This window comes from Somniosus microcephalus, chromosome 32 (assembly GCF_052327205.1).
Source record: "Somniosus microcephalus isolate GS21.2 chromosome 32, FLI_Smic_1.0, whole genome shotgun sequence".
Lineage (NCBI taxonomy): Eukaryota > Metazoa > Chordata > Chondrichthyes > Squaliformes > Somniosidae > Somniosus > Somniosus microcephalus.
Window position 1 is genome coordinate 32,728,801 of NC_141018.1, and position 14,489 is coordinate 32,743,289.

At 43.3% G+C, this 14,489-nt stretch overlaps 1 protein-coding gene across 4 annotated transcripts in view; it reads right to left on the reverse strand.

The window, feature by feature from the left end:
- The window catches only part of scaper (S-phase cyclin A-associated protein in the ER), a 339,292-nt gene that overhangs the window by 212,860 nt on the left and 111,943 nt on the right, over positions 1 to 14,489 (reverse strand). For all 4 annotated transcript variants that reach the window (XM_085972324.1, XM_085972323.1, XM_085972325.1 and 1 more), the window contains 8 exons: positions 11,697 to 11,787; positions 10,649 to 10,766; positions 10,343 to 10,454; positions 9,334 to 9,474; positions 6,175 to 6,330; positions 3,999 to 4,141; positions 3,292 to 3,373; positions 80 to 232 (listed from right to left, as the gene is read on the reverse strand). In XM_085972324.1, the coding sequence (XP_085828450.1) occupies positions 80 to 232; positions 3,292 to 3,373; positions 3,999 to 4,141; positions 6,175 to 6,330; positions 9,334 to 9,474; positions 10,343 to 10,454; positions 10,649 to 10,766; positions 11,697 to 11,787 (996 nt within the window). The remainder of the gene's footprint in view (positions 1 to 79; positions 233 to 3,291; positions 3,374 to 3,998; positions 4,142 to 6,174; positions 6,331 to 9,333; positions 9,475 to 10,342; positions 10,455 to 10,648; positions 10,767 to 11,696; positions 11,788 to 14,489) is intronic.

Here is a 14,489-nt window from a genome sequence, read left to right on the forward strand (position 1 = left end):
TTAGGGAGTACTCATATTTACATTATTTCTCCAATCAGATTTTTTAAAAATTGGAAGCAATACAAATATTTGTACCTACCAACACATTGCACAAGCAACAATGTTTTTTGCGTTCATACGGAGTAAGTTTGGGAGCGTAGTCAGTGTTAGCATGTCTCCCGCTGCTAAGCTCAGCGGCTTTCTCTTTCCGTTGTTCTATCTGCTCCATGTGCCTCCGGCTGCTCTCATCATGCTGAATAGGACAAAACAGGTGGAGAAGTCACTGTCTACAAACACCAACAGCAGTTCACGTTCTTGCGCTGGCTCTCCGCTCTAGTTAAATTTAAAATCCGGCATTTTCCCCAAAGCTATTTGTTTGGTGTATTAAAACTTTTTGTTCTGCTTTTAAATTTGGTTTCCTGACTGCATAGGCCCAGCTCTGTGTGACTCCCGACAAACTCTGATCTGTACCAATTGATTCCTGGGATGAGCGGCTTGACCTATGAGGAGAGATCGAGTAGAATGGGCCTATACTCTCTTGAGTTTAGAAGAATGAGAGGTGATCTCATTGAAACATATAAAACTCTTAGAAGGCTTAACAGGGAAGATGCTGAGAGGCTGTTTCCCCTGGCCGGAGAGTCTAGAACTACGATTTCCCCAACCTCGGTGGGTCTGGTGCAGCCGGGGTGCGAACCCGCTGCTGCTGGCTCCAGCCCACTGTCCAAAGTGATCTTATGCTGACAGGGCTCGTTAAGCCCACCCAGCGCATTTCCCGGGCCAATTGAAGGAAGCGGGTCTGAGGACGTCACCAGCCGGTTTCCTTAAAGGGACCATGCGCAAATTGATTTTGACAGTTGTGCTGTCAGTGTTCTACAGCACGGTGGCTCTGCAAATACTGACAAGCACTGCACAGAGGTACACGCCTGCACCCAGGCTCTACCACGACTCCCTCCATATATGATCTTATTGAATGGCGGAGCAGGCTTAAGGGGCCATATGGTCTACTCCTGCTTCCTATGTTATGTTAACATAACCCCTATATTCCCCTCAAAACATTTCTCCTCCATGTCCTCACTGTCACCTCCAGTGTGCCCGTGGGCTCCATCCCTGCTACATTTCTAAGTTTCACATGTAAGCCAACAGCACCCAACGTTACTCTCCGCCACCAACTTCAATTCCAGGATTGTTGCTGTACTATCTGACTGCCTGGCCGATGATCTTTTCCGAAAACCTACACAGCCTTGCCCCAGCCGTATTGGGAAAATTTCCCAGCCTTCCTTGGACTCTGAATTACTTCAACATATTCCGTTGTTTTTCATCCTGTGTTTTCTTTTTTGCTTGTCCATGTCCTGCACTAAAGACCTTGGCCTGTTACCTAGTTTCTCAACTAAAAGAAAAAGTAACAGTAGATGAACCAAGATTTTAATTTTCCATACTCCTAGCTAGGATATTGACCTACTTTTATAGAATCAGTGTAGCCATGAATTCTATGCAGCCAGCTTCTATTATTAAGCTTTAACCATCACCCGCCGCATCGCTACGACTGAAACCAAATAGGACGATGTGTGCCGATTGTCTTGGTTTTAAGTTATCTCCAGTTTCTACAACTAGATAATAGCAATAGGAAGAGGGGTAACTGGCTTTTAGTGGTTCACCAATGGTTGAATAATTAGCATCAGATTCTAGGAACTACTTAAAGGCCCAGGCTTCCCCATTTATTCTGGTTCCTTTGTCAAAAGTTGGATTCCTTGAACGGTTTTAAAATAATATTTGTTAGGCCACAGAGTATTCAATTTTTAAGCTGCTATTTCCGTCTATTTTCTGCGGCTGGCATTCTGCACCTTTTTTCCCCCCATTCTTTCCTCCATTCCTTGAAAAATAAAAATCGGCCAGTAAAAATGCTCAGAAAGTGTCAGCCGTGGCTCAGTGGGCAGCACCCTCGCCTGTCAGGCAGAAGGTTGTGGGGTCAAGTCCCACTCGAGACATTTGAGCACAGAAATCTAGGCTGACACTCCAGTGCAGTGCTGAGGGAGTGCTGCACTGTTGATGGTGCAGTCTTTCGGATGAAACATTAAACCGAGGCCCCGTCTGCCCTCTCAGGTGGACGTAAACGATCCCATGGCACTATTTCGAAGAAGAGCAGGAGAGTTCTCCCCGGTGTCCTGGGGCCAATATTTACCCTTCAATCAACATCACTAAAACAGATGATCTGGACATTATCACATTGCTGTTTGTGGGAGCTTGCTGTGCGCAAATTGGCTGCCGCGTTTCCTACATTACAACAGTGACCACACTTCAAAAAGTACTTCATTGGCTGTAAAGCGCTTTGGGGCATCAGGTGTTTGTGAAAGGCACTGTATAAATGCAAGTCTTTCTTTCTTTTTAATATCGTAGTTGGATGGCATCGCTGGCTTTATTTGTTTGAAATGTTGTGTACTTGACCAGTGTGGATACCTTGCGATTGGCCTCCTTTTCTGCCTTTGATGCCAATCAGTCTCATTTCCTATGGAGCTGCTCAGCTGACTTCAGCTGAGTGGTTCCTCCCCGACTGCGAAGACCTGGCATGGTGGGTGTCTGTGGGCTGGGAATTAGCTAAAACATCAAGCAACTTCCCAACGCACCAAGCAATTTCTTTTAAATTGTATTTTAGCCTTAGAGGGAGTACTTCATCTTTTCTCTCAAGAGTAGAAATGGCATGAAAAATGAAAAAAAAAATGCAGAGTGGTTTTGTGTCATTGAATAGACTCAAACTGCCTAACATTTTGAAATTGTGATATTGGTAGGAGCTGGTTAGGGCTCGCTCAGTTACCATCCTCAAAGCTAATCTACATGCCTGCCCTACTATGACTCTCCCACATTTACTTCAAGGCCTAAAGAGGGAAATGAGCAATACCCATGATAAATGCAAAGTTACACATGGACAAATGGGAGTGTCTCACGAGAATTACCCGAACTAACAGGAATTCAGGAATGGGATGCTCGAGTGCCAGTCTTAAAAATAGAACAAGCAAACTCATTAAGAACCCTACATCATTTGAGTCATTTGGCGTTCTCTCCAACGCAGTTCCTGGTGTTGGAAAGGTGCCAGATGGCATAATTGTTGCAGCAATGTGAAGTGGATTGGTTCTGTACCAGGTGGTACCATGATGCCATGTAATGCATGTATTCAGTTGCATCTAATTTCAGGACAGCGACTAAAAGTCCTCAATAGCCGTCGGCCCTTGCATACTAACCGAACAAGCACTGCAACACATACAAACATAGCGACGAGTGCTTGTGAGGATCAGCAACGAATGCTCCGTTACATCATACCTTCAGCTGTATTTTTTTCTGCAGTTCCTCCATAGCTTCTTGCTGTGCTGCGCTAAGTGCAGCCAGCCTCTCCTCTCGTTCCCTGCCAATGGAGTAACAGTCATTAGGAAATTAACACAGAAGAAAAATGGCATGATAGGCGGAAGTTGTGCAGTGAAGATGCTTGCATTTGTTCTAACTAATCCTTACCATGGGATGGGAGTACGTGGGAGGGTAACTGAATGGGAGCAGCCAGGTTGAAACAAATCACATTGCAGGGTGAGAAATTATGTCTCCGAGCATGTACTCCTGTCTGTTTAACAAACAGACTTCGATAAAAGGACTGCATATGCAGCATCAGACATTCCCAAATAAGTTTTGAATACTAAATAAGTATATTTAACTATACTTAATACTTTAGTAATAGTGCATATTTGCAATGTAGCCCTGTGAATGTTGGCAGGGTATTAAATCATGGACGGCATCACCACTAACCCGATCCTGCCCTACAATTTGCACTCTCCAGCAAGTGTAACTGAATAGCAATTGGGACCAGGAAAGCTAGGCGGTATTTTCCCTCCCTCGCCCGGGGATACAGAGAACCATGCTAATAGCCCAAATGCTGCCACCAGTGAGATCAACTGACTCAAATCTGGGGCCTTGTCTTACTGCTACACCATCTGGCTCTAGGGAGCTGCACAAAAATCAGTTTAACACAGGCCACAAACCTGGCTCTTTCACGTGCAGCGTCTTCCCTTGCTCTCTCTTTCTCTTGTCGCTGTTGCTCGATTCGTGCCTCCTGTTCTCTCCTTTTCAACATCAGTTCCTCCACACGGGCCTGACGCTCAGCCTCCAGTGCTCGTTTGCGTTCCTGCATTCAGCCACATAATTTTTACATGAGATTTTTTTTTTAATATTGTAAGGAAGATCAAAAATCATTTCATACTTTATAAATTTCCATTGTCTTCTCACTGAATCCTGACTGGGGTATGCTCCACCATGCCAGCTGCCCTCCAGAAACTCGACCAAATGTGTATCATTGATGTGTGACCTGAGACAGTGTCTATTCAACCTGGGAGAATACTGCAGTCAAACCCAACCATGCCCATACACACAGTTTTCCAGATCGGTCATTTGATAAAGATCAGGAGCAGCAACCGTGGCCAATTTTGCCCTCAATAACCTAGGGACACCTCAAGTCAACTTTAACACTGCTCCACATGATAACAGGCATTGAAGCTGGGCTTTTCTGGGTCTTTGGCCCAGTTACTCACGGGCTAAACTCACTCAACCATTAAGGGAGTTGTATTCAATTTCTGTAATCTCACTCTGATGTTTCAGTTTAAATGCTCACAAGTGCTTCAAGTATTGCATCAGTTCCAGTTTCTAGTAAAATAAATCGTAAATATTTTTACAACTTCACACATAGAACGAGATTGATGTTTATAGGATTGGTAATAGAGTGAGGTGACCACAAACTCCATGGTACACGATGGTTGATGCTGAAATGGTGGGGCTGGAAAAAAAAAGACTTGTACTTACTGAGAAATCTTAAAATGCTTCACTTAATAACTTTCAAGTGCAATTACTATTGTCAAATAATCTCTGAAATGCAATGACTATTATAATTTAGGCAGATTCTCTAGTGTAGTACTGAGGGAGTGCTGCATTGTCAGAGGCACCATCCTTCACTTGCGTTGCTAAACTAAGGCCCCTTTCTGCTGGGATCTTGCTGTGTGCACAATGGCTGCTGTGCTTGCATATGTAACAACAGCGACGTGCTTTCATTGTCTGTGAAGTGCTTTGGGATATTTCTGAAAAATATGATAAGGCCCTATAAAAATACAAGTTTTATTTCTTTTTGTCTTGCTTTCTTTATGGGCAGGCCACCAGGAGCCCTCCCTCTCTGCTTCAAATAGTGTCACAGGATCTTTAATTTCCACCTGAACCACCAGTGAAGCAGGGAGCCTTTGCTTAAAGTCTCATCCAAAGGTCAGCACCTTCAACAATGCAGTAATTCCTCAGTCTTCACGGGAGAAGGGGCGTTACCGCTCCACCATCATTCCACCCACAAGGAAAAAATAATTTGGCTATTTTGTTTTTATTAGATCAAAGGTTTATGAGTAGACTAATTTATACCATCAGCTGTATTATGCAGTTCTTGAGATAATATCCAATATGAATTTTTGTTTTAAAAAATGAATTATTTCCACTTGTTAGACCGATATAACAGAAATTGGACATTAAGGACCTAACAGCTACTTTCCTTTTGTCCACATCATAGAGTTGCTGACTAAATATTTTCTCAGCAATCAAACCACCACCAATGAACAGGAGACAGAACTCAACTATTAAAATGGCCCCTGAATACACAGTCATGTCAACGATTGCAGAACCAATGATTTGTACCAATGCATTGAGATGGCATCATGCTTACTGTACTATGATAGGACGCTGTCGCATTTCATGGCAAATCTACTTCCTTTTTATTCCTTTTTTAGTTATCGATTTGCTCTTAGGCAGCTGTAGAGTGTACCACGTGGTTTTGCTTAACACTGACACTCAAGTAAAGCAGAAATCAGGAACCAACCTGACTCCAGAGCAAATTGGAGTAAGTGCAAAGGGAAAACGATTCACAGGCATTACAGTTGTAGAGTAAATGCAGCTTAAGCTATTAAATTATTGCCAATGTTTATTTCAATTTATACGCATAGTAAACACAGAAACACTTTAGGAAGGTGTTAGACAGGGTGTTTATTCAGAGTGTACCTACTCCTGAAAGAATGTTGGAAAATGACTAAGTAAGACAAAGCATTGTCTTGTGTTTAAAATGCACTGTCCCTTGGCTGGCCATGTCTTTGAAGCAGACCCGATGTACTTTTTCTTTCTCGGCGTGTTTCTAACCTGCACAGCCTCATCCCGGGCTTGCTTCTCCTCCTGCCGACGATGTCGTTCTTCTTGCAATTCATTCAGCCGCTGCTCGTACTCTTTCAGTTTTGCAAGAACATCGTGACGCTTGTTTTGAGCTTCTAATGTGTTGATGAAAGCAATTTCGTTAACCTGAAGGGACAGAAAAAAGAAACAGGTTACCACTTCCATTACGATACGACGAGCGGCATTTGTAAACCAGACTGTTCATTGGTCAAAGGCAGGCTATTTACAGGAAACTCTCGTTTAAGCGGCACCTAAATATCCGGAATTCTCTATTAACCGGCAAAATTCTCGCTCCGAAAACAACACCTCAATAACTGGCAATGTTGCCGAGTCCGAGTCTCCCGCGGTGGCCGAGTGAGTCAGTGAGGGTAGTTCTCCAAACTGCCACTACTCGGCTTCTTGGTGCTGTCGGGAGTCAGAACACCTCAATAACAGGAGTCTGACTCTCCCGCGCTGCCGGTAGTCTCTTCTGATCCGCCATTTTACAGGGGTACTGTGTGTCTCCCACGCTGCTGGTAGTCATTGGCAGTACTGTACTTAATCAAGCATTATCCACCATCCATTTAACACAACATTCTGTAGGTGAGTACCCAATTACTGTATACTGCACATTTCCTGATTTTTTTTATTTTTCTTTGTTAAAAATAGCCTCGGTAGATAACCCTCTCCGTCATGTGAAATTTTTGGTAAACCGGCAACACGCCGGTGCCGGATTAAAAAAAAGTTTCCTGTATTTAGTTCCCAAAGGGCCTGCGTTTAAAGGGACCAGTAGATCGCAGGCTCACTTCCCTATTTGTGTCGTTAGCTGATCTCAGCTGGCCAGCAAATGACTGTAATTCTCATAGCCTTAGGCTAAAAATCATGAAGGGATCCCAGTCTTGATCACTGGCCAATGACCTCCTGCTGGGACACGGACGTGAGGTAAGGACATGATTGGGCTCGAATGTGGTACCTACTAAGGTCAAATAACCTACTGGTCCTCACTGCCTGGGTTCATACATGAAGGAGGGCCATTTGGGTGAGGTACCAGAAGGCTGTTGATGCCCATGGAACAATACCTTAAAAAGAGTCAGAGCTTTCAGGAGAAGAGGGAAGAAAAGAGGAATAAGAGGGAAAATTTAATAAAAGTAGTTGACATATCTGATTATGTGTCAAGGTTATTTTCCCTATTTTAAATTTTATAATTCTTCTTCAATTTTTATTCAAGTTCTGACAGAGATCTAACACACCTCAGGATTTGGATGGCAATGATAAATCGCATGAGCTTTGTTCTCGCGGTTTATCGTGTTATCCAAAGCCTGCAATGCAATATACTGACTAATGCAGCCATGGGGGTTATCCTATATGTAAACAATCTTTGTTAGGGTACTGCCGAGATATGTGTGACAAATCTAAAGCTTACACTTCCAAATTAAAACAGTGGTCTCTTTCGGACCTGTTGACAGACACTGACATCATGCAAACGCGACTGATATTTCCCTTCTGCCCAAGTGTATGCTGAAACAATATACATTGTGCCGAGTTCGTAATCCCTTATTAATTCTAGATCAAAAATGCAAAAATTAAACCCTTCACTGGATGACAAGGGTATCTCAGAATTGATAATGTGTTTGCAAACAGACTGATGACCTTTTTCCAGAGTTGTCCAGACAGCCCTCATTTTATATGTTACACTCCGCAATCTGAACTGTTAGGCTGTGGAAAGCAGAGTGGATTTAAAAAAAAAAATCTATCCTGTGTTGTCCCTTATATAGTAATATATAGGGCTAATTGCTGACGAGCAACTTTTTAATTTAACTAAAAATCTTGGGGCTAGATTATGTATTGGATCACTTGAACAAGGACAGTTATCAGGGTTGGGTCAAAACCTACCTCTTCAGCAACATCAGCCCTGTAACCACTCTGATATTAATTCAAGTACTAGCGAGGATTTGCTACAGCTACCATTTCTATTGTGGCTCCCAGCAAATCATCAGGATTCATTTTGGCAGACATTTGTATTTTCTTATTGTTGTCTTCAGCTGCATCCAATGGCTATGCTCATAGAATCATAGAATGATACAGCGCAGGAAGCCATTCGGCCCATCGTTCCTGTGCCAGTGTGGTGGTAGCAATACCCCTATGTGGTTGCAGTAGCAATATGTTTGTATTTGTAATAACAGAAAATGCTGGAAAAACTCAGCAGGCCAGACAACATCCGTGGAGAGAGAAATAGAGACAACGTTTCGGGTCGAAACCCTTTTACAGAACTGAGAGAAAAGGCAGGAAATGAAACAAAAGGCAGTTTGGGGGCTAGGAAATGGGGGAGGGGATGAAAGAAGAGACATTAAGAGATATTCAAGGTGAGACGCGATGGTAATAGGACAGGTAAAGAAACAAACAATGGCTCTAGATGAAGTGTGAAATGCGCTGGCAGAGTGAGAGACAGCTGCCATGTGGGAGAGAAAAAAAAGGAAGTGTCACAAACCAAAAGTGTGGATAAAAAATATAAAAATATGATAGGAGCCGAGGTTATGATCTGAAGTTGTTGAACTCGATATGGAGTCCGGAAGGCTGTTAGAGTGCCTAATCGGAAGATGAGGTGCTGTTCCTCGAGTTTACGGTGAGCTTCCATGGAACAATGCAAGAGGCCGAGGACGGTGAGGTCTGAATGGGAATGGAACGGTGAATTAAAATGACAGTTTGTATCTGTGTTAGTTTGAAATGTATGTATTTGTGTTAGTTAACTGAATCAGTTGAAGTTTCTGGCTTGGGAATCTTGTGTACTGCTGCTGTTTTCCCTCAGTGACGCTACTTAATGTTAGGCTATCCTGATTGAAACAGAGGCAGGGAAAGGGCGAAGGGGAGGAAAGAACAAAAGGGAAGGTCTTTGATGGGGTGGAAGGCAGGAGATATTAAATGACAAAAGGGATGATGGTGCAAGACAAAAAGACCGCTGTTCATGGCCCCCAGAGCCACTAGGATAATTCAGGATCAACACCAGAAGAATGATCATTAACATTCTGGATTTCTGTCCAAACAACATCAAAATTTCAGCATCTAGCCCTCCCCCCAGCTTAAACAGTTGTTCCATGACCACTGTTTAGAGTCAAGACCTTCCTAGTTAGCACATCCAGAATGGTACCAGACCTTGGCTTCTTCCTCCTGTGCCTTTTTCACTATTGCTTGCAGCTGCAGCTCCCGTTTAAGCTCTGCATGGAGCAGCTTTTCCTCCATCATCCTCCTCCTCTGCTCCAGCAGCTCTTCCTTCCATTTCCGCACTTCCTTCTCCTAAAGACATTCAGGATACAAGTCAGGCAATTCTACATGTCCAACACCGGTTTTTCACTTGCATAATTACCAGTAGTAAAAACTAAAGCAGCACTCCGCTTTGCTTCAGACCAGTCAAGCCCTAACTCTGGGTCTACGCTACATCTTTAGCATTGGTACCAAGCAAGACTATTTTGCAACAATGCTACAGTTAGTGTAAATGTGATGAGCATGGATCAGCTGTAAGGCACGAGCTCCAGCAGCAAAAATGCAAAGGAGAGTTTATTTCTAGGATTGAATGAACAGGTTCAGTTAGGCTTTTTATTTGTTATAACAATTAGCAAGTTGAAATTCAGTTTCCTGTAACGTGTAACCTAACAGAGACATGTTGCTAGCAAAATGCTTTTAGAACTTCAGCCAGCTTTGCTCATGATGCTGAAGGATGTCCATGGGACACGCTCACCTACTGACAGCATTAAGCACTCCCGGGTCAGGCATATTACTGGCAGCTGCAGAAAGTTCATGGCACTCTGCCCTAACAATATGCCTCAATCTCAATCCCAGAAGATCATTCCTACACCATCAGTGTAACATTATTCTACTTTACATGCCAGTCATCATGTGGCTTTTCTAACTAGAACTGCCGAATTAGAGCTAATTAGCAGTAGTTTTTTGTTCTTTGCGCCCAATGAAAACTGAGACTGCCCAAACGCGACATACAAGACCCCTGCCGCCAGTAGACAGAGGAAACATTCAGCTCATCGCTCTGGGCTGCATTCACCCCTCACCCTATTGGCAAGAGGTTAGTGTCTATTTGACCGTGCCATCCACTTCCCCCAGCTGAATGTTTTCAACTCTCGCTGGTCTGAACAGATGTTGTCCTACTTACCCGCTCCAACAATTTCTGCAGTTTCAGCGTTTGCTCCTCTCGTAGTTTTTCACGGAGTTGCTGGGCTTTTAGCTGCTTTTCCTCGTGTTTCTTTTTTGATTCTGCAATTGTCCTGTCAGCAGGAAATGTGAAAGGCAATTTTAAAATTACCGTAGAGACCAAATGCTTTTACATACAATAAACATTCCGGCTTAAAATCCCGCGCATTGGTTTACTCTGCAGACAACTACACGCAATGCAAAATGATAGCTCATCGAGAATTCTGCGCTGCAGTGAGCAACTGGTTTAATTAGTGTTTTTAATCACATTTTTCGTGACGGTGAAGAAAGCTTTTCGTGAATCTGGATGGCGTGTCCAGGTGGCCGTGCTGGCTCTTCCTCCACAATATCTCCCCATGAGGTGCTCTGACGCCAAGGTTCGCGTGCTGCAGAGAATAAAACGATAGGAATGAAGAGAAATTAAATCCTAATGCAGACAATTAACCTGTTGTGAATTTATCTCTGATGAAGTTCTAATGAAGGCTGCCACTTGAAACGTTAACCTGTCTTTTCTTTTCACGTGCTGACCGGGCCTGCTGTGTATTTTCTGGTTTTAGTTAACGTTGTGTATTATATTGCATTTCATAAAGGAGATCCACTTCAACCAAGGAGAAGAATCTCCTAGTCTGTTAAGCCAAAATCCAATGAGAACACGACTTGAGAATTTGCACATTAATCAAGGGTAACTCACTACGGTTGCCCTCTTTCCAAAGTATAACGTGATCCGAATCCTGGCACACGGTCACAAAGAATAATTCTCATCAGAAACTTACATCTTTGTACCAAGGTTGAAACTGGCCCGAAGGATGTAACTCTAGTTATGCCCAGGGGAGAACATTTTTAAATAAAATGAGCGTAGCAGCAAGGCCGATCTTGTTTTTTTTACTTATCTGCTCTTAAAAGAGTCGGACTTCAGGAGAAAGATGCCATTTATAGCAATCCGTCCTCAACCGGCACAGTCTACTCACATGAGAATAAGCCCAAGACTGTGGCCAGGTGGGCAGTTTTTAGGCAGGGATGGAGTAAATTCATTGAAACATTAGACTGTGCAAATACCATCCATCAAACAATCCAATACCAAAAAAAACTCATTGAATGAGGAATACGGAGTCTCGCTGGCCATCAAGATTGGGATTAAAAAGCTTTTACACTACAGTCCAGGTCTTGGGAGAACAAGCGGACAGTCACACCCTCCAGCATTTATTTGTGAACAGTCCAGGTGGCAACAAAACAGTATACACTGAACAAGTGCAGTCTCAGTTTCAGTCAAAGTACAGAATCCTCATTACAGGCCATATTAGTTACAATGCACATACCTTCATATTCTGCCAGAACATCATTCCAGTCCAGGTTTTGGGATTGTGAGGAAAGACCATAAAGAGTCAAGCTCCCGCTGCTCATGCCGACCTATACAACAAAAGAACATCGCTTTGATACACTGAACTCAATGTTCTACATGACAAATGCAGTCCAAAAGCGGGACGATTTTACTACAAAATGACCTGCAACCTGCCAGCACAGAGAGAGGGACACAGCAAGAAGATATGTCCCTCCTAAAAAGAGTGCTGAGCAAACAACGCAAGGAGCAAGCGGTTCTGTCCCACAAAAGTACCTGAGCAGCAGTGTGCTCATCTTCAGAAGATGCTTATTAAATCCTTTAAGTTTCTTGTGAACCACGCATCTTAAAAACAATCCCCCATTTAGCCACTGGCTATGGGAGGAAGGTTCTTGAAATTGTTAATTTCTTTGACCAGAAGAAAGTAGAGAGGGGTTGCAGCTATTTTTGTGAGGCGTAAGTATTAGTTTCATTAAAGAAAAACTCAATACTAATTGACGTAAGAAAACTACTAGGCACTTGGTCTAAGCATTAAATAAAGCTTTAATCAACTGTTTTACAACATGGAGGTCTAGTTGTGTCCTTCACTAGTTCCTGTTAAGAATGTCCTGCGCAAGCTGGGCCAGTGCCCGAGTATTTATACTCTCCCTGGACAGCGCCACCCGCAGGCCGCTCAGTATTATTTCATGTCTTTCTTTCATGAATGACTGATTCATGTCACTAATATTAACATCGTCAGTCCTGCTGACTGTAAAGTTCATGAGGTAAATTGGGCTTGTTTTTCTCTTTATATCAGAAAAGTCTCAATTCCAGAGATTGAGGCTGTTTATACCAAAACAATGACCTCTAACTGCAATCTCAAACAAATAACCAGAATAGGCAGGGGAAAGTCCAAGACAATTAGTTTTGGTGCAGTACTCCCCCAAGTGTCACAAAATATTTACCAAAATTATTAAAAACTGTTGAGTTTGGGCCCCTCCACTACCAAATGATTAGTCAATGTCAATTACGTAACCCACGCCTCCATTATTCTTTGTGGGAATCGGGTGAACAATACTCTTCTAATGCCCCAGTAGGTCTTTGGAAACCACCTTATCCATTCCCCCAATTAGCAGCTTATAATTCACTCAAGTCTACCAGAATGCCGACAGCCATTGACGACTAATGACCTGTTTATTGCAAGATTCCTCTATTACATTCATCTTGAAGGTATTTTCATTTTTAAGTTCTTAATTTGTCTTCCACTTTTCCCACTATTTAAAAAATTGATTTTTGTGCCACTGGGTTAAAGTTCAACCACTGTTACGTTTAATTCCTTCACTGTTATACCATCTTTTTACCTGCTATTCTGAGTGAACTTTTGACTTATCAGGCCTTTTTTTTTTTTAAGATCCATTTGTTTGGAATCTCTTTTTCTCCCCATTTTCCTCATTTAAATTGTTCGGATCCTTTCCATGGATATTTATTTAATCTCTGTACTCCCACACCAACTCACCAGTACTCTGAGGCCCTGTACACTATGAAATTCAAAATTAATTAATTCACTAGGAGTACAATCCCTTGGCAACACTCACAAAGCCGACAGTGTAACCCCCCTTTCAGTGCACTGCGCTGAAAGCTCCATCATCTGCCAGAACGGAGGAAACCCCCAAGATGGATATTGTAAGTTGGCAAGATAATCAACAGCTCACAAAATATGGTTTTACACATCTGGTACAGCAATACGCTAGACATGGGAATGAAGATAAGTATAACACCAATAACAAAAGAAACATTATGTAGTTTTATTCAACAAAAAAAGGAATAAAATACAAACTTAGCAGACTGTGCAATGAGGCAATGTATCATGCAAGACTTTTTCACCACAAAAATTCAGGAAGAAAGAGGAGAACTTGCATTCATATATCGACTTATTATGTTCTTGGGACTTCTCAATGGGCTAGATTTTCAGTATAGACAGTTTTGGGGCGCTAAGCTTAGCGCCCGCCCGAAGTTATCGCCCGCCCCAAAGTAGCGCCCCGTTGCCGGAAATTCAGTGGCTTCGCCCTAAGAGGTTGGTGGAGCGCTAAAAGAGGCGTTCCACTAGTATCTTTAGGCGCTAAGCCGGCGGTGGAGAGCGCAACACCCGAGCTCGGGCGCAGCGCACGGCAGACACTCTGGTGCCAGTGAGCACTTAAAGGGGAAGGGTGCATGTATTTTTTTCAAATGCAAAGTCTGGGGGGAAACGGAAGGAGGAGGAGGAGGAGTGATTGGTGCCCGGAAACATAAATAGACCGTTCACAACAACACACTGCTTACTTCCACACAACACATGCAGAGTGCCTTTTGTACGAGTGCCCTTTAATTTGCGCTCCCCAGGGTGTGTTGCGTTCCATTTTACAAACGCTCTGGACGCCAGCCGCACAATGGGGCGGTCCGACTGAAGTTTGGATTCGGGGCGGCCAAAGGGCGTTGCACGAGGATGTGACGTCATTTTCTGCGCGCGCATCCGGGCGGCCGCTAAACTTTGCGCCGGCGCTAACGGGCAACTTAATTTGGGGCGGGGCGCAAACTGCGCTGCGCCCAGGCGCTACACGCATAGCGCCCGAAAATCACTTCTCTTAAGGCGCTAACTGCTGGCGCAAGCAACTGAAAATCTAGCCCAAAGTGCCTAAAGGGCAGATAATTGGCATGCAGATAAGAGATTTGACTGTATTTGAAAATATTACACTGAACAGTATTAGCCTTATATTGAGCCAAAAATCACAGTGGCAATATTACAAAGTGCTCCCCT